The following is a 20,539-nucleotide window of genomic DNA, read 5'->3' as shown; positions in this document are numbered from 1 at the left end:
ATCTATTGCGCAGTACGTCACATGGCTTTACTAGACATCTGCAATAAAAACGATTTTTAATTTTGAAAACTGATTCATACAATTTTTCGAGGCATTTATTCATTAACTAAATCTAACTTGATATTATTCTCAAATATCCGATTAAACAAAAAATGTTTTCCATAAAAAAAGGATTATACGTCTCGTTTGATTGGCCTACGATAAAAATACCTGTAAACTGTTGTTGGTATGATATAATGATATTTTTTGGCCTAAGGAGCAAAATAATTTTTTTTTTCACATCGTACTTCGGAAAAATCTTCTTTATTTCCCCCAACGCTACTCTCCTTGCCACTCATGTATATGGCTTTGGAAGGGTAATTTTTCATGAAGCCCTTGACGTGAAACGCTCGGGATGAGAAAATCAGGGAAAGAAAGAGCCAAGGAAAGACGTTCAGGAAATTACTGGAGCGACACTGTGCGCGCATTCACTTCACTTCATAGTTAGTTGTACGTGGGTGAATAGCAAGATAGCTCCCCGATAGGTGGAACGCATAGTGAGAAGCCTTAGAAGGCCAATCGTGTTTCTCTTCCGCCCATTCAAGGTCTCTCACTCTTTTCTTTTCTTTTTTCTTCTTTTTTTTCCAGCCTTATCGTGCTCAGGTAATAAAACTAGTTTGCGTCTTTGCTATTATCGACTATAAAAAACACTTCTGTCTGTGACACTGTAATAAATAATCGATGCGAAAAAATCTCCAGATTTCCAAACATCCTATGTATACATACTCCGCGAAAATATTCGAGGCTGAGGTGGATTGTTGGGTTTGTACACGTAGGCATAGAATCACATTTCCGCGACAGCTCCTTCCGCTATGCGGCGACCGATGGCCTCCCACACTCGCTATCTGCCCATTGCGTCGATGCTTTTACGACCATTGCGGATTTCTTCCCTCACTTTTTTTTTTTTTTTTTTTTCTCCTACTAGTGACGTGACAAATCCGTGTCAGAGTATTTGTATGCGATACGTGCGCAGGAAATCGCGACAGGCGCAAGCGCGTATTACCTGACACACGATATCAAGTGGATTAGGTACTTTAACTCGAGAAGCTCAGTCGCTCTCATCTTGTTACCCGTTTGGAAGAGCTGCACTTGCTCTTAAGATTTTTCGAATCTATTTTCATTTTTTTTTTTTCTATTTCATTACAATTGAAAACCTCTCATTTCCAACTTTCAAGTCATCGTTACCATCGATTTGTGTAAACATTACAGAATTTGTTCCACTAATTAATCGATGCATGGGTAAAACCAACTATTGAATTTCCAATTAAAAATATAGGCCGTAGGTTTCCTTTACAAATAGATATACATACTAAGAAAGTAAGGAGTAGCGAATAAATTAAAACGCCTCGGCGCGATCCTTCGAAAGGCTAATTAAGCCTGTTCTCGCAGCGACATAAATTTAATATGTCAGCTAATAATACGGTAATTATTATGATGATTATTGTTGTTGTTTCTAGCGTCCAACTGCTGCGTTCCATTTCCCAAAGTAGTATATGCTTGATAATGAACAGCCATCGATTTAAAACAACAGCACGTGCCGTCGTTATACTTTTACGGGCCAACGTTTATTCATTATTCATATATTTTTCGACGCACACAATTTTATTTTATTTTTACTTGCTTCGATCGCGCTTGACATATAAGACACCCGAGCATTGTGTCAATGTTGGTTTCTTGTGTTTTCCTTTCGTAAATACCTCGTACTGCGACATTTGCTTTGCAAATTTTACTTCCCCCGAGCACTGGAAAAATGCCTTTTGGGAAGCAGACACTTCCGCTTTAAAACATCATTGAAATTCCGTCGTGTGCAAAAATGAAAAAAAAAGGAATTTTGCGTGCGTCTGGTCCACATTTCATTTTCATCATCCGGGTATATTTAAATACAGATCGGATTTGGCAAACTTTCGCCATTTCGAGCCAGCAGTGGCTCGTCGATTGTACACGCTGCGGTTGTTCTCCACATGCACGATTAATGCTGTGACTAATAGTAATGTGTGTGTCCCTGAATCGTGTATGAACGGTTTTTTGCTCGTGCAACGTTTTAGAAGATCAAGTTGAACAAAAAACTTTTTTTCTCTTTAAAAATAGTATAATGCATATTTTTTTTTTTTTTTTTTTTTTCTAAAACAAATTTCATCCATTTCTGTGTGCTGTAAGCATATTATCAAAAAGGAATTACCCCTACCTTTGAATATTTCTTGCATACATACTGAAGTACAATGATTCTATAAACTTTCAAATACTTTGAAGGAAATATTTTATTTTTCTGGCATTTTATTCGTGAATGTTTGTTGTGAAGTATTTAAAATTCTTAAACACTTTTTTTTTTCTAAATAATTTTTTTATTTTAGATTGCAATGCTTTGTTTCTGCTCGAAAAGTTTTTCGATACACTCCATGTTGAAAATAGTGCATCAAACATAATTTTTGGCACGAATAATAAACATCACACACATTTAGCAACAAAAATGTAAAAAGTTACCTGTGCCCAAGTGTGCTTACATACGATTATAAAGTTAGTTATTGAAAGTGCCATTAATAGTTAAACCGAAACAAATGAAAAGACATGGTCCAACCTCCCTGAGATCGAAACGGTCGGGGCTATTATTTTTGCTCGCGTACGCACGAATCACTTGAACTTTGTCCGAACTTTTTTTTTTTTTTCATCACAAAGAATAAACTCGCGCCTCGACGGCAGCAAGGGGAGTTGATTAGATTGCCGAGCTTGCCCATCAGCGATAATAGACTCCCTTGTTTTGGGCTGATTGTTTTTCTCATCTCGTGCAAAAAGCAGTCGAACGATTTTAATGGAAGTAACACCGAAGACCCCGTTTTTGCTTGACAGTATCTACGGAAAGGTCATTGATTTTTCATAGCAAAGTAACGGTTGGAAAAGTCGATGTATTTACGTACTTGAGTCGAATTAATTTAATTAAAGTACGAATAAACATTAGACGAAAAAGTATTGGGCTCTGTATTAACGCGGTACAATACATCTGGGCACGGGATCCCGGAGGGTTGCTCCTTATCGATCAAACTCTCTGTGGAGAATGACGCACGTAAAGGCGATACCCGCACGTTATGGCCGTTAGAAACTAAGTATCGCCTCTCTCGCGTAACCTGATCATTACGAACGCCCATCTTTGAGTTTTTTTGTAGGATAATGATTTTTTTTTTTTTTTTTATTGGGATTGCAAATTTGTTACCTATCGATGGGTACTCGAAGGCCAACGTAACGTTACTTTCTGGGAGCCCTCTTGCATCATTTTAACCCTGCAATTACGGTAATACATTTAGTTAACAGTGTGAGAGAGGTATCGATTTTTCGAAAATCCCAAGCGGTGACTCTATAGCCAGTGCCAACAACTTCGAGTTCCGTTTCGTCCATTTGGATTGGAATTGTGCAGCTAATAAAGCGGCTGTGCTCTTCGACTCGATTCAATCGGTAGGCCTAGTTTCAAGGGAACGAAATTGACATTTCTGCACGAGAGTGATCGGTCGTTCGTGAAGTTTATCGCTCCGTGTTGTCTTGCGGGTAATGCTGTAGTTTTTAAAACGCGTTATTACAGCTCACAGCAAACGTACAGCCTAAACATGATTCTGATAAAATTAGCGTTGCTCATTATCTCGTGTAAACAAGTGGGGAGGGGGAGTCCAAAACAATTGTGTTAAAAAACTACTGGCGCTCGTGATTGTCGTAAATTAACAATCATTATTGGTTAAAAAAAAGCTCAGCGTTGCCATTTGGTACTTATTTGTTGTTGGCGATTTGAAAATTAGGTTGGAAGAGAGAGCAAAAAAACTTTTATTTACATACTCGTATTATACGAGCCGAACGAGCTTCATATGATTCTCAAGAAGAGTGCATTATACAGAATTGTACACAGGAGAAGATGAGCGATGGACGAACAGATGGTAGATGCGAGAAATGACATGGCCAAAGACCCTTGTCAGTTGTGTGTATGTGCGTGCAGTGTGTTTTTCTCTCATCTTCTTTGCCATTAAGAATTTTTTCGCTAAATTCTCGTTGTTACCAAGCGACAATTAAATTGGCTTTTCATTGTATCTCAAAGCCTCATATTTAACATGATATTTGGAAAATGGTTATTGTGTGTTACACAATTGTTCACTTGTGGTTGATAAAACGTGTACTTCAAAACTTCGAGATAAAAGTACCGAAGTTTTCATTTTCCGAGTACAAATTCACTCGTAATGCATATTTTCAACGATAGGGAAATGGTAGAGCTTCTTATCGCGAATGAACATTGACAAAATTGTTTTTTTTTTTTTTTTTTATTCAGATAAAATCCCCATCTTTTTACTTTCGTGCTTATTCCTAATTAAATTATTCACTTAACTGAATTTATAAGTAAAATAAAAAAAAAAAAATTAACATCGCGTTGTTTTAATAGCTTATCATTTGTCGATTAAATATAATTGTGTATAAATATGACGGAGGATTAAGAAACCTAAACTGAATTTACGGTTTGAACAATCAGTACCTCAGTATCCGCAACTTTGAAGTACGTGTACCTATTACTAAATGTGCCGCAGTAAACTCAATTGAAGGGAAGCAAATATCGCTCGGCACATACTTGCACACGTATATTACATTCGAACGACGTCTCTGATTCCAATTCTTTCTATATAATACTGCGATGAATCGCATGTGAAAGAACCAATATTGACTCAATAACTGTAATCCTCTTGTTTACAAAGAAATTATTTCTCTATTTGATTTGTCGTAAGCAATAAAAACCACTGTTTATAAATATTTTCATCAACATTTTTTGGAACGCCACACGTTTGACCGCGTGAGAACATAATTTAAATAAAGTAATTATTTATTGAGGCTTACCAATTTCAATAATGAATTTATTGAATTTTTCTATATTTTCAAAAACACATCATTAATTATTTTTCTCGGATTACAAACGTTGATAATACATTGAAACTCAAACAATAGAGCCATCGAAAAGAAAATGCAGTTTTTTTTAAATTAATATATCTTTCTAAATTTCACAAGTATCTTTGACCCAATCCTATACAGCTAACGGAAAAGCAATAAATTTCGGCATCAGTTCTTCCTACTTGAAGTTCGTTACCGTTCATTTAGTATGCACATACTTTTCGAAATAATGAGTTTCTACAAGCCTTAGATTACCCGTTACCAGAGTAAAAATATATAAAAGTATACTTTATTTACCGTACCCGCAACTATAGGAGCAAATATTTTTGATTCATCAGGCATGCCGAAAGATAAGCGCCGAACGAAAAATGATGGTTTTATAATTGCTTTTTCAGAGCCGACGTAAAACTCATTAACGAAAACTGCGATAAGCCACAAGTATTGAATGAACGTAAATACACTTGATGTTTGTGTTAATTGTTTAAACGAGTAGGGATACCGTAAGTGTCTACCAAAAACGACGATTTCCTCTGAAAAAACTTAAGAGCCCTTCCATATGCTCCGCTTCGTTTCGAAGCGTTCATCAAACGAAGCTACGCTGGCAGTAAGCGTTCAGCCATTTTTTTTTCTTCTTTACATCGTGCCCGTTTCTCTTCAATTGCTAGCCATTTGGCGTCTCTTACCACGCTTTAATAATTAATCCAAACGAAAATCAACTTTGAACAAATGAATCAACAAACCAGCAGAATTGTAGTTGAGAAACAGCGCAGAGGGAGATAAAGAGGGATAAAAAAAGGAGTCAATGATGGCGGCTACTGCTGATGTGGCTCACGAGAGAAGCAGGAACATGAGGGAGAGACAGCTCTCTCTTGGCGTTTTACTTTTATTACAATACCTATATGCAGTGTACGTGTTGTCGAGACTCGAGCGCGGCTTTTGCTTTCTGCAGCGCTGTACTTACGTTGTAAACCGATGCGTTTATAACATTTGGCCTGTCGAGCCGAATTTGTCGTCAAGCGGAATCGAAGAACGGCTTTTTTGCAGTTTCCTTTTGCCATCGGGTGGTCAGCTGATTAGGTCGGTAAAGTAGGAAACTGGATGTGCTCACAAGGTAAGGGGTAAATGAAAGGGATTCGGAAAAAGTAATACCATGAGTCGTCGTTAGATGGCAGGGAAAGGTCGGTTCTCGGTGTTTTTTAAATTGCTCCGAATTTTTTAGTTTATCGCACACTCGAAGTGAAAGTGCTTGCAACGCAATAAGTGTATCTGCGTGTGTATTTGTAAGGGAAGAGGAGGGAGTGGTCTGTTATTTAATCAGCTGTTATTATTTTTAAGAAAAAAAAAAATCTCGTTTCCCAAGATTTTAATTCGAATGCTGCGAAATGAAGTTTCCAAGTAAAGACTGATATATATGGCATTTGATTCGTATACTTATTTCTTTGAATCTATTATCATGATTTTATTAAAATAAAAAACATCGAACATCCTAGTATGCTATGTACGCTATGCAAATATTCTGACAAACATTTTTTGAGATTTATTTTTCTGTGGCACGTAGATGACTTTGTTTTTCCATTTTATTCGATAACTTGAATTTTTTAAAATTAATTTACGATCTTGTTTGTTGCAGTGCGTGGACTTTGTAAAAGCCGGTGCCGAACAAGGCCTCACGCCGTCTGACGTTGTCCTCGTGGCCGACATCACGTTCTCATGCGTCGCAGATCCTCAGGCTGCCAAAGAGGTAAGCAGTCACAAATTTTAACAAATGTAATGAGCGCGATTTTAAAATTAACTATATTGAAAATTTGTTTTATTCATCACCTTGCAGATGGTGTTTGGCAACTGTGGTGTATTAACGGAGATATCCACTGGCAAGGGCTACGTCGAAATGACGGGGATCGACGCCGAGACGTCGCACGACATCGCCGAGGCCATCACGGCCAAGGGTGCGCGTTACCTCGAGGCCCAAGTCCAAGGCAGCAAAGTGCAAGCGGAGGAAGGTAGCCTTGTGATCCTCGCGGCTGGCGATCGCGAGTTGTTTGACGATTGCAAGAGCTGCTTTGGCGCGATGGGCAAGAACAGCTTTTTCCTGGGCGAGGTTGGCAACGCCTCCAAGATGAACCTAGTGTTACAATTGATGGCTGGGGTGACGCTGGCTGGGCTGGCCGAAAGCATGGCTCTCGCTGATCGAGCAGGATTGCAGCAGAAGGACGTGCTAGAGATACTTGAGCTTACGTCGCTCGCTTGTCCAGCGATACTGGAAAAGGGCAGAGGTAGTCAGACAAATTTATATTTCCCAATGATAAGAATTTACTTTTGAAAATTGAAATTTCGTTTCGACGAATTGTAGAGAGGTCTTCAATCATTAAAAAAAAAAAAACTTTCTTGCTTTCAGTGATAGTTGAGGGCGGCTTCCAAACACATCAGCCGCTTCAGCACATGCAGAAAGATCTGCGTCTGTCGCTAAGTATGAGCGATCAATTGGAGCAGCCCATACCATTGGCAGCAGCTGCCAATGAGATCTACAAGCATGCGAGACGTCTCGGTTATGGTGAGCATGATGCCTCGGCCGTTTATATTCGTGCCAGGTTTTAGTCGACAGAATAAGCTGTATGACAGATAAACATGCAAAAAACACCACAGCCGATCAAGAACAAATAAGGTACAAGAAGGGCTTTCGAGATACCACCCGCCTTCTTGAAGATGATTGCAATACTACTTATCAGCTGTGTAAAAGAGACCCTGGTGTATAAAATTTTTATCCCCAGGAAAACATGATTAGATGAGGATAGTGTAAGAGATAGAGAAAGAAAAGTGTGCTAAGACAGGGGTAGAAAAAGTAATTAAATAAACTGTAAATTTTCTGGATGGTCTTCGTGTACGAGAGTAAGGTATGGTGTATTGATTGTGAAGAGATGTTGTTTTGCGAGTATTCGTATAATTTTGTAAATAATTTGATGGATAAACCATTGAATTATGAAGTTTATTTCTCCAAGGCAAAGATTGTTATCACGAGTGAACACGAGAATTTACAGTTGACAATGATTTAAAATTTTTTCTTAACCCTTTTTAGAGTTTATCATTATCATTAAATATAAAAAGCACAGTCATAAATTCTTTCAAGGAATTTGTCTGAAAAAAATTGTAATACATGTAAGTACGTTCACAAAGAAAGAAAATGCGGGTGGCATTTTATTACTCTAATTTAAATTAAAATGAAATAAATGAGTAATTTTTTATAGTGTCAAAAAAATCTATTCGAACGCCTTATTTTTTTTTCATTTATAACTACAGATATATATGATTATCGTTAGTGACTGAGAGAAAACAAATAGAAACACTCGACTTGTTTTATTTAAATTGAATTTCGTATTTTTGAAAATATAGGTTCATTGCAATACATTAGCACATTTATATAGCATGTAATTAAGGAGATTTTTATAATTTTAAAGAAATTTTTCCTTTTCCTTGCATGCTGTCATTACTTTTATGGACTAATTCATAGCAAATTCTCTTTCATGTACTTCATTTTACTCACGTCGATCAGGTGTCGTAAATCTTACGTTAGTGGATCTCAACGAAATGAATCAGATACACGTAATTATTTTCGTAAAAAAGTATTACAAAAAAAATGACTCGTTGGGTTTGATTAGCTGATAACTGTAATATCCATCATCATCTGCTGCATAGTAAACTATTAAGTTTAAGTGCCTTAATAAATATCTAGGAAAAAGATTTTTCATAAATTGGTATTTACTTTACCATCCATGCCTTTTTCCTTATTTTAATCAACCATTGATAAAACATGTATCAAAAGCCAAAGGCACAAATAAAACTTTAAATCATGTGAGAGAACGTTATGTGTTTTAATTTTTATCACTTTATTGAACCTATCGCTTTACTCGAAATTATCTAAACACAAGATATAACCGACGAGTCAAATGAACATCATGAAATACGATAGCATGTGTATGGAACCACCAGAAATTCGAAACGTCATATCGTTAATTGTATATTCGCATAAGGTCACAGTTAAGCTACTTGATGCAAATTTTAACATACATTTTTTTTTTTTATAACCATTTTTATACATCCTATGAGTTTTATTAAATTAGTGAACTACACCAAAATCATATTGAAAAACGTATGTTTATGAGAAATTATTTTAAAACACTGACTTCTATATTATAGTTCAGAAAAATTTATACATTACACAATTCATTTTACTATTTTAAAAATGAAAGTGAATTTTTGTTACCTGACGATTCTAATTAAGGTTTCGTTAAAGTTTTTTACACCATCAAAATTATCACAGAGATTCTTTAGTTATTAAAGCGATAAACTTTTTTTTTTAACTTCAACTACAGCTTATAAAAATAAATATTCTGAGATCGAAATAAGCTTAAATGAAGTTGGAATATATTATTAAAGGAAGAGCGTGAAAAAGATGTGTAATAATATCAAAATGATATATGTATATGAAAAATATTGCGATTGTTCTGAGAAATAAAAGAATATTATAAAAACATTATTAATGTTGGAAGCTTTTATTACACTTCTAGATTAAAACGAAACTCAAAGAACTTGCTTTTGAAAAGTTTCATCTCTGTCAATATTTAAACATTTCAAAACAATTTTGAAATTAACGCAAGTAAGAGTAATAACGTATTTTGCGAATCAAAGAACGATATTTTAAACAACATGCGCTGACATTCTACCTGTGCAATAAACATGAACCTATTTCAAAAGCAAGTTCCATTGTTGTACAACTTAACAGCGGAACCTCTCTAGGCAAACCATAAAAATACTTATCAGGTACTCAAAAAGAGAAAGGAAAAAAATGTGATGTGAGACCAGAGTTGAAGGTGCTTGCATCTATAGATTTACGGAGCGCTTGATTTTTTGCCTTTTTATTTGCAATATTAATTTTTTCGCTTCTCCACAAATGAGTGTACGATTTATATATTGTAGTATTTGAACTCGAACGATACTCTACATCAATGGAAAGCACGAGTATAATTGCCATTAAGAAGTTTTTTTTTTTTTTTCAGAAAAATGCCAATTTTCTTTTGTTTACTTGTGGATGATATTTAAACATTTAAATAAGCAAACATATACAAAGTAAAGAGACCCATTGTGAATTATTTTTTCTCATAATTATTATTTTAAGTTTTTAGAAAGTCTGAGGACATTGCAAATTTAAAAATTTGAATGTTACTAATAAAATGTTAAAACACTTTTATTCGTCTTATGTATTTTGCAACAAATAACCCTTTACGTGTTCCTATTGTGAAAAAATATTCGTCCTTCAACAGATCACCCAAGCAAATTAATAAACATTTGAACGGGTTCATAACTAATGTTTTCAATTATTGAATGAAAATAAAAATACAAGGTGAAAAACTAACGAAAGACTTAAGTATACTAAAAAAGTGTTTTGCACATGTACGGACCTTAAGGCTGATTTGTTGATATACAGGAGCGCGCTCGGACAATGCAAGGAACACGCGTTCGTTTTTAAAAGTACGGTCGCTCGAAGATTAAGTGAACGAACCTGTATGATTATTATTAGAAAAAATTTAAATGTATAGGCTTGAGTACACATTTGTACTTAATGTGCATGCATAACTCTACGCTTTAGCTTTAGAACTCATAAGTTGGCGGATAATCAATAAACGAACTGTGAAAATTCGAATTGAAAGGGAATTAAAAAACAAAAAGTAGCGTAAGTATTCGAGCTTGGATATGAATATTGGAAAAACTAACGGCGCAATGAAAAATTTGGAACCGAAACTTTGAAAAGTTTAATTAAATTTATAGGTGCAAACAATACAACTGTAGACGTTCTATACCACACCACCTATCGTCGATGACACCTGTGGCTTCAGGTAATGTATAGTAGGTATATTTGCGAGAGAGAGAGAGAAGGTAAGTACGGTATGGTAGCAGCGAGTGAGCGAGAAAAAGAAAGACGACGTTGACGACGTTGTCGTCGTCGGCCAGACAGTCACAGCTGAGCGTTGAGCTGAGCGCTTATGCGATATATACTTTAGTTCCGCCGCGACTCTCCTCGTGTTTATATCGATAGCACATTGGCGAATACGAATACATATATACACGACTCTCCCGCGGCCGAGTGCGAATGTGAAAGAGAGAGAGAGGTGCTTATATACCAATTTGGATGCGTGTGTCGGTCGCACGCCTGCCTAGTTAACTTACTATTTATTATAATAAATCGTCTATTTAACCGTCGGCATCCCTACAAAACATACCTCGTCTAGTTTCCTTTCTCAAAGTTACCTGTGCAAAGTGCTAAATACAATAACATTTACCACGATTTGTCAGTGAGTGATTGTGTACCTGTCTATTGCGTACTTGGCTTTTTTGAATTTGCTCAAAACAAGTAATCGAACGTCATTACGGCGACTGCTTGTACTGCGTGTGTAACAAGTATACACACAGATGTATATATATATATATATATATATACATGGTCACAGTGTAATACGCAACACACCTTGGCGCATGCGTTCTTTTCATTGGTGATTGGTGGTGGTGGTAGTTTGTCTACTGCTGCATAGTATCTCTGTCTCTCTTGCACTTAAGACAAGAGTGTATATACAACAGCAGCTCAACTCCTGCTCTGTTGATAGTCGTTGTAGATACCTAGTTCCTTTTCTTTTTGTGACTCTTCTCTCTTTTTTGCTACTAGTCCGGTGTATTTAAGACATTTTTCAAGTTAATACACATAAGTTGTACCCACATGTACAATTCCAATATGCAGTGAATTTATAAGGTGTAACCGGACAAAACTCGTGCGCGCCGCATCTCTTTCACAGCTACGGATCGTGCTGTATACGTATATAGTTAAATAATAGATAAATATACTCATAGTGCGTGTGTATGTGTGGTTAAATGTGCCCATCTGTAAATCTGTATCCAAACCTAGCCCTAACTGATTAGTGTTATAAGTGTTGCAAGTGGTGCGATGTGATGTGCGCGACGAGCGGCGAGGCTTTCACGCACCAGTAGTGCGCCAGTGATGTTATATAGTTATATAGTGTACCCCCCCCCGCTCACCGTTAGCCCGTAGTTTATACGAGAAACACGAAAATTAACGTAATAACGAGCGTATGATGCTTACCAGTGAGTAGTTATCAGTGAGTGTTTATTTTCGCGGTATACTCCTGGTGATTTGATTGACCTCATCGAAAACGAGGTACAAAAAGAGGGTATCCAATAGGAGGTACATACATACGTATGTATATATTTACACAAGTGTGCAATTTCAAGTGATATAGATACCTATACACAGGCATCGGAGAGAAAACAAGGTTGTTGTTGTAATTGTTCTTGTTTAGTTAACAGTTGTGTGTGTGTGTGTGTGAAGAGAACCAGAAGTGTCACCGTAGGGGTGAAAAGTGAGGAAAAAGATAACCTGCTGAAGAGAGAGAGAGAGAGAAAGCTCAAAGTGAGTCTGACGGCGGAACGCAAAAACGCACGAAGGTAAGATTGTTTAATCGACTTAGCACTACGAACCGTTTATAACAGCTATTTCTGTATCAAGTCGTTTTTTTTTTTTTTCATCAGTTTAACCTCTTTTTCATTTGCCTCTCGGTACCTTGATTCGACCAAATCGAACACTCTGATCTTCATAAATTTAAACTTCGCGCCGACGACTCGTCCGTGTGTGAAGTGCAGCATGCAATGCATTTTTTTCCGGCTCAACGTTGTGTCGAAGATGAAAAAATAAAACCTCATTAAGCGTACAGTAACTCTGAAAAAGTTGACAGATATTGCAGCCAATAGTGTGTTTTGTACGCGATCAAGGGGGAAGCGGATTTTGCGTTTTCTCTTATGGAAATTGTTATTATAGTGTACATTGCTGCTCGATGCTGCTGGTGGTTCGAAAGCGTCGTGTGTTTTAATTCGCGCGTACACTTAATACAGGTTTTTCGGTTGTGCGAGGCAAGTCTTTCTCGTTCGCTCACGTCGAGGTCGCGCAGCTGTGCCTTGTTGCTCGTCGTCGTGTGTTAAACGTCCACATGTATACCTGTATACACATTCACCTATATCTATATATTTACAAAGTAGCAGTTATAGCAGAGTATATGAGAGTAGTAAGTGTCGAAGAGAGGGGCAAAACCAGACACGTATATAGACAGGTGTGTAAATGATCCATACGTATAGGTATGCAGTAATGCAGTACGCACTTGTGTGTATTTTTTAATGCGTGTATTTATACACGTAAAAACGATTATTGCGTAGGTATACATGTATGTTATATACTTGCGCGAGAGCGAGAGAGCAAATAAGTGAACGTGACGAAATAAACGCGCACACGTATATGGATTATTCCGCCGTTATTTTGCAATATTAAATATACATTGTGTACTTGATAGTGAAAATAAAGTGAATTACTCTATGAGCCCCAAAATAGGTGTTGATCGCGGTCGAATTATCACTGTCCCGAACGAAACATTAATTTGTAACAAGGAACAAAATTTGAATAATCAGTATACTTTAACGTTTGGCGGAATGATCCGTATGCGCGCGTAATTATATATACGTACACATGCAAAATCGTGTCGCAAGCATGAGAGTAAAGCTGTGTAAGATCTCCTGGTTTAAGTACAAGAAATGATAACGATTTAATATTTTTCTTTCCTTATATTTTTTTGTTTGTTTTTCGGGGGGACTCTCGGTAAGCTGGGCGATATGATAAAATGTGTTTTTTTTTTTTTTTTTTTTTTCTTTCTCTTTTTCTGGCGCTGGAAGCGGGGGAGGAGGGCAATTGAAACACAGCTGACGACTGCTTGTATATACATATATACTTTTGTTCGGTCTTTCGGGGGATCAACAGTTGCGCGCTAAACGGACGTTTTCTCTTTTTCGCGTGCGCATAAGATTTGCGTGCATAATGTATTACAATCTCTTGGTTGATACATTCTTTAGAGTAAAATCGGCAGTTTGTATACACCATAGGATAAATGTTTCACGGGTATAGATGGCTCTCGGCGAATTTCGCCAGGGAAAAATTAGATAAGCCGGTTCGTCGCGGGGATTCCGCGAATGGAATGTCTCTAACGGTACTCCTGCGCGTTACGATTAGTAAGTTGGTTTCCCGTACACACGCACACATCACAGCTATATAGGTATAGGTGCGCGTGCGCATTTACGCACACTTACATACATGTACACAATTTTTTTCCTTCTTTTTTTTATCAGATCATCAGTTACAGTAATGGCAGTGTATAGGTAATACTTGTTCCGCAGCCTTTGAGTGCTCCTTTCTGTATTTTTTTTTTTTTTTCCTGCACATCCTTTCCTCTTACTCTCAGAGACCCAGCGACCGACTTTCCTCAAGTGGTTACGTATTTCGTGTCTTGTATACCCTCTATCATACTGTGGTTTTTGATAAATATTTTTCGATTGTTCACGCGAACCAACAGGAAAACCTCGAGGAAAACCGCACAAACCAACACGCGTTGAAACAACAAAACGCGGAGAGGGTGGATTAAAAAAAAAAAAAAAAAAAAAAAACTAAGAGCCATATACGCGATTGGACTTTTATTTTTTCTTTGGCTTCTTTAGCGCGACCTTTTGATTCATTTTGTGTGTGTGTGTGTGTTGCGCCTCGCGCGCGCCATGACCCAACAATCGTACATAATATACATGACGCGCGCATGCCGTCGCCGTCGTGTGCTCTGCTAACACACTTTTTTCCCCCTCAATGAAAATGACGACGATGCCTGCAGTGATGAGGCCCCAAAACGAAGAGACGAGTTGCACTTGCACATACCTGACACGCAATCGTTGAAAAATATCGCGTACCCATTGCGGTCGGATTGTCCAAAACTATGACCCACTGGCATTGGAAAATAAAAAAAAAACTAGACTTTTCCACCCACATTTTCCGCATAATATATAAATCACAGGGGTGTAACAATAATTTGTATAAATAACCGATCTAGTAATCGCGCTTGCAATTACGGAGAGGACAGAAAAAAAGAAACAAAGCCGATATCCTCGCCGGCCAGACGGCCAATTAACTTATTTACTCGCTCGATATAGGTTCTCCAAAGCTCTCTTTTATGTCACACTCGATGTCGCATTGATGTGTGTGCATAATACTCCGTACGCGCGTGTTGTGCGGTGTCCCGTTCTTATTCTCCTCCTTCTCGGCAATCGCTGGTGAAAGTTAACGAAGATTTTCCTATCGCTCGCTCGCGCTCCTCCACCAACCGCGAGTACTATCTCTCGCGCGTGCCTCTGTGCCGATGCTTTTTTCGTGGATGCTTAACCCATTCGCAGATAAGGAGCTCTCGTCTGAATTACATTTATTTCTCTGCATCCCAAAAGGCAAATCGGGCATTTTTTTTTTTTTTTTTCTCGTTTTATCGCGACACTCTCGGCAGTTTCAATAAAAATTAACACGAGCCTCTTTTCGTTTAGTAGCGAAGGCCGACGTTCACATGCAAGTGCCCGCATTGCGCGAATCTGTTTTTTTTTTTTTTTTCCATCACAATGTTGTTTCGCAAATGTCTGGTGTGTGTGTGTGCGCGCGCGCAAAGTAAATCACACGTTGCGAGCGAAGTTTAAAGTGCAGCGCTACTTATCTCGTGCTTTTTCGCATTTTTCCCGCGTGTGATTCCGAGCAGCGATAATTGCAATAAAGAAATAAGAGAGTATGAGAAAGAGAACGAGGTGCAAGTGGTGGTTAATGCGAGATTATGCGTTTTTCGCGAAAAACACGATCCACAAGTGTGTAAAGAACAGACTCGCCGCGTGTGTGTGTGTACGCGTGTGATACAGAGGTCCTAAAATGTGTTTTTTTTTTTTTTTTTTTTTTTTTAACGCGAGAGAGGATTCGTACGCCGCGTATGAGTATATCATTAAAACAATATAATATTTCTTTGTGCGCGATGTATATACAAAAATGTTATTAGTCAATTGCTTTTTTTTTTTTTTTTTAATCTCACGCACTTTTTAAAATACATGCAGTGCATGTACAAAAATTATTCAATGTCAATTTGTAAACGCACTACGTTTTGTTCGTTTTCCCTGCTCAGCTCGTATGCGTACACTGTTTGCAAGCCGTCTTGTTTACTCAATTGAAATTTATGATTAATATTCTCAACTAAAGAAGAAGAAAAAAAAATTGATTCACCATTTTTTAATAATCTTGTTTTCAGTGTACACACGCGCAAAGATACCGAGTATTGTTTACTCCGGTAAAGTTAACGTATATACACAATTATGCTGCAGTTAACACTTGAGAGCGAGGAGAGGGGGGAATACCTATTCATGCTCATTAAACAGCAGTAAAAGCGTAAGGGGGGTGGGGGGACTTTCAGATGGTGTTTTACACAGATTTACATTTAAATATATACGTTTTGTATTGAGCATCTCGAAAAAGGAGGGGCATTAAAAGACAGCGTGTGAGACAGAAGAAGAGGAAGAACGACGACGATGCGTTACTTGCTTCTTCTTATACCGCGATGTGTGTCTGTGTTGCGTCATAAAACATATTACTTATGTGATGTACGAAAGAGAGCGAACGGCTGGAAGCACCATGCCTGTAGAGATTTAAATGGAGCGCGCGCCCACGTTTGTTTTCGACGTTCGTATTTTCACGTGTGATCTAATGGTTGGAATTTTAATAAATATGTATACATGGTACACTTGGGCACACAGAAAAATTCACGTTCTGCCTGAGGCTGAAAATGAAGAAATTACTATTTGCTAAGAAAATAAAAATTGGAGCACTAAAAATAATAAATAAATAAAAAATTACCATACACGATTTCAGCGATAAATGTTTGTAACTCAAATAATACACGTACAGTTGTATATACTTTGATTATTGCCTTTTCCAATTGATAATTTCTCCCAACAAATGTAAAAGGTGGGGCAGAGCGGGGCAGAGAGCGCGTGCTTTTATTGTTTCGTTAAAGGGAAAGTTTTTGGCTTGCCGAGCTCGAGTCGCGCTTGATTGGTCGTCGCGATTGTGCACTGCAATTCACGCGCGTAAATTATCAATGCGCGAATTGTCGTTTACGTAAACTTGACTTTTTTTTTTTTTTTTTTTTTTTTTTTTTTTTCGTGCATTAGGTGCGAAGATTACATATTATAATGAATTATCGTCGTCGTCGCATAAATTTCAAACTCGTATATTCATCGGGTTAGGCACTACATTCTCGAAATAAGCCCATTGGGAGAAGACAAAATTGATCGTCTTTGAGTTAATGTTTACGTAATTAAATCGAAACTAAAGCTTATATAAATTTTTACGTAACGTGGACGAGAAAAGAAGAAGAAGAAGAAGAAGAGAGAGGTATAAAAATAGTCGGAATGAACGTCATGCGAGTAAAATTGGGGAGAGAGAAAGAGTTAGCTCTCTCTCTCTCTAATCTGACTCCTCTCATATTTTTTCGAGTATCGATCAAACGCGTCGACGTGTTGGTGTGTCCGCGCAACGCAGCCAGCGGCGGCTCAATCGGAACGACCTTCGTAGCGGTTTCTCACTCCCGCTCGACTCGTCGCGTAAAAAAACGTCTCGGAGAAGGTGGGACGTGTACCCACTGCTGCTGCTTCTATAGTCATTATACTGTCCTTATTGGAGACCAAACTTATTGTATACGCGTAGTATGAAAATAAAAGAGAGAGAGCAACCACGACAGAGGACTTTTACACCTCGGTTCAGAGAAAATTTTCGTGATTGGCTGTCGAAATACTGAACAGTCGCTGCACTGAGCTATCGTTGTCGTCGAAATACACGTCGCTGAAATGAACATTCATATAGTTTTACTGCAAAATTAAAGTGAGCTGTAATTATTTCGGACCCCACCCAACAGACAAACGGTGTTTAAAAAGCCTGCGTATTTTTCTCGCAGCAGCAAACTATTCTCTCGATTCGACACAATTTAAAAAAGTCGGCCTCTCCTCTTTCTCTCTCTCTCCCTTGCATCCTCTCTATCTTTCTCTCGCAGAAAGCAGCAGCGGCGAGTTAATCGTCCGGCCGATAAGTAGAGAGGTGCATGATGTGCGCGTACCATCCCTTTCCTCCTTCTTTTTCCTTCCAGTGTAGAGAGAGGAGGCAGGAGCGTCCTCGTCGTCGCGCATTCCGCCGTGGCGGCAGCGAACGGATTCCGGAGCGTTTTCTTTCGAAGTGGCACGGCTTACGGTACAGCCTTTTCCAAGCGCGCGCCCGTACTGCACCCGACCACTCCACACCCCCCTCCGCCACTACAACATCCTACGTATACATTATACGCGTGTGCAATACCCCTCCTCCCCTCTCTCTGTTGTCTTCCTTCCGTCTTCCTCGTTTTTCTCTTCCGCTCTCTCGGACAATATATGGCAACAGCTTCGCGGGCGAAAGACGATAGTCCAAGTAGACTGTCGAAAGAAGAAGCGCATCCGGTGCGCGCGAGGAGGGGAAAAGAAAAAGAAAACATTCTCAGGCGCGAGCAAACTATTATCATCCGCCCGTGCTTGGGTTTTCCTTTTCTAAATGGGGGCACTTCGGGCCGGTATTGTGTGTGACGCTTTTAGGCTGCTGATGATGCCGAAGGTGGCTCTCTGACGAAAAAGTTTTCTGGGTTAGTGATGCGCTGGTGTAAAAGGTTGCGCCGCCGCGTCGTCTGCGCGTCTGTCCGTCTGACGGCTGACTGAGCTTGGAAATTGCACGAGGTGCCCTTCTCCTCCTCCTCCTCATTGACGATTGTTCACTTTTATTTAGCTCACTCTCTCGTTGTTGGGATCAAAGATGATACTGATGCTGTTTTGATTCTTTTGACGCGTCAAAGATGTTGCGTTTCGAACGGTTGGTTAATCTCATTTTTTTTTTTTTTTCAAGGAATGATCAATGCATGCTAGAGAGTGTGTCTTGATTTTTTTTACACTTGGGTTGGAACTTTTTTGCGAGCTTTTTTGCGTATGGAGTTCAAAGGGGAATTTTTTTTTTTTTTTTATATTATTTTCGTGCAAATGTTCTCAAACGTGTTAAACTAACAGCCATTATGATTTTCTTAGGTTTTTTCTTTTTCAATACAAAAATTGCCTTGGGATTCTTTTATTTTAATTTTTAATTTATTTTTTACTTGGAGGTTTTTTTTTCATCAACAAATTTGTAAAGTCTGAAGACTTTTTTTTTTTTCATCAATTTTCATTACCAATATTTTTAATTAAACGCGTCTTGGATGAAGCGCCTAATGGTTAATCGCGTACAAAAAATCGCTCGAAAAATCGCATCAATTAATTGTTTGAATGTGTCAAACGAGTTTTTGTATGTATATTGACGGTATGGCGTTGACGGTAGCCAGAAATCAACAACGAGAAAGAGGGCCAGCGATAATGCGAAGCCGGTAAATAGGTGTATATATAATGATATACATTACAGGCTCCGAGTAGCTGTAGCCATGGCAAACACTTTCACAACCTTTTTAACAACGGGGAGCGGAATGCGGATTCGGTGCTGGCACCTACTGGACACCTACTGCTTCTGCTATACACCTACATATATGATCATATGGCTTTAAACAAAAAGATTCACAATATAAAAAAAGCTCTGTCATTCTAGAGTGGCTTTAGTGCGATAATGGTCGTTAATAGAGATATAAAAAAAATAATAATAATAGCTTCAGTGATAGTTGACAGTATCGACAAATTGTATCAATTTTCTCGCGAGAAATTGCCGTTATTTGCCCCTAAAAGCATAAAGGTACCTCATTAATTTGGGCACGTGCCATTCGGACATTTTTCTCGAGACGCAGAAGGGAGTAGAGACGAGAGACGTCGCGCAATCAGCATCTCTAAAAATTCATACGTTAAAAAAAAAGTTTACGCGAAAATCCGCGGCTATTTCGTATTATAGGTATATGTACCAACAACACTCGCTCAGCTGATCGTTCGTTCTCTGCGTTAACCATCAGCGCTATGGATCAGCTTCTATTATATATATATCCACGCGGCGTTTAATACACTTTCGAGTTTCGTTCGAGTAATTTCATAATCGTTTTTCAGGCGCACTGCTCTTGCACCAAAGAGTGGAGGAGGAGGAGGTGACGTGGAGGGCGAAAAGGGGAGGCTTACGCAAGTACATGTATAAAAGCGTGCCTGCAGTTGTTGCTCTCTGCATTTATACACACATATATATTTATATATATAAAAATCCCGCTAACGCTGCTGCTGTTGTTGTTACTCTCGAGAAAGAGCGGCTGCTGGTGAGGATTTCTTTATCGGGACACCAATGCGCGATTGGAAAACTCCGTGACGCGAAAAGAAGGCTGATCTTCTTGGGAATTGATTTTTTTCGACGCTGCTTGTACCTATCCTGATTAATGCCGAAACCAGTGCGCTAGAGTTGGTTTGGTTGGGGATCAAATTAGGAGCTTGAAGTTTAAAGCTCATGAATCTGTGGGTGTGTGTCCTTAACAATTAAAGAAAAAAATAATAGCGGTTTGTAGCAGACCTTCGATTCAAAGACTTTATTCGTTCTCCATACGCTTCCAAGATCATAAACCAAGTACTTCATACATCAAACGGTAATTTTGAAAAAAAAAAAATTTTCATTTCAATAGACAATAAA

At 38.3% G+C, this 20,539-nt stretch overlaps 2 protein-coding genes across 3 annotated transcripts in view; both read left to right on the top strand.

The window, feature by feature from the left end:
* Window positions 1–9,466, top strand: part of Ndf (Nucleosome-destabilizing factor) — a 34,187-nt gene extending 24,721 nt beyond the window's left edge. For both annotated transcript variants that reach the window (XM_089598325.1, XM_014353104.3), the window contains 3 exons: window positions 6,578–6,688; window positions 6,776–7,220; window positions 7,343–9,466. In XM_089598325.1, the coding sequence (XP_089454451.1) occupies window positions 6,578–6,688; window positions 6,776–7,220; window positions 7,343–7,542 (756 nt within the window). In that variant the 3' untranslated portion in view covers window positions 7,543–9,466. The remainder of the gene's footprint in view (window positions 1–6,577; window positions 6,689–6,775; window positions 7,221–7,342) is intronic.
* Window positions 9,467–11,425: 1,959 nt separating this feature from the next.
* Window positions 11,426–20,539, top strand: part of lilli (AF4/FMR2 family member lilliputian) — a 195,098-nt gene continuing 185,984 nt past the window's right edge. Inside the window, exon 1 of the mRNA XM_014353081.3 lies at window positions 11,426–12,453. The gene's annotated coding sequence lies outside the window, so the exon portion shown is untranslated. The remainder of the gene's footprint in view (window positions 12,454–20,539) is intronic.

The sequence above is a fragment of the Copidosoma floridanum genome, unplaced genomic scaffold (assembly GCF_036245765.1).
Source record: "Copidosoma floridanum isolate Cflo_tuat_1 unplaced genomic scaffold, Cflo_Japanese_pri ptg000006l, whole genome shotgun sequence".
NCBI lineage: Eukaryota > Metazoa > Arthropoda > Insecta > Hymenoptera > Encyrtidae > Copidosoma > Copidosoma floridanum.
This window is presented reverse-complemented; position numbering and strand designations above follow the sequence as displayed.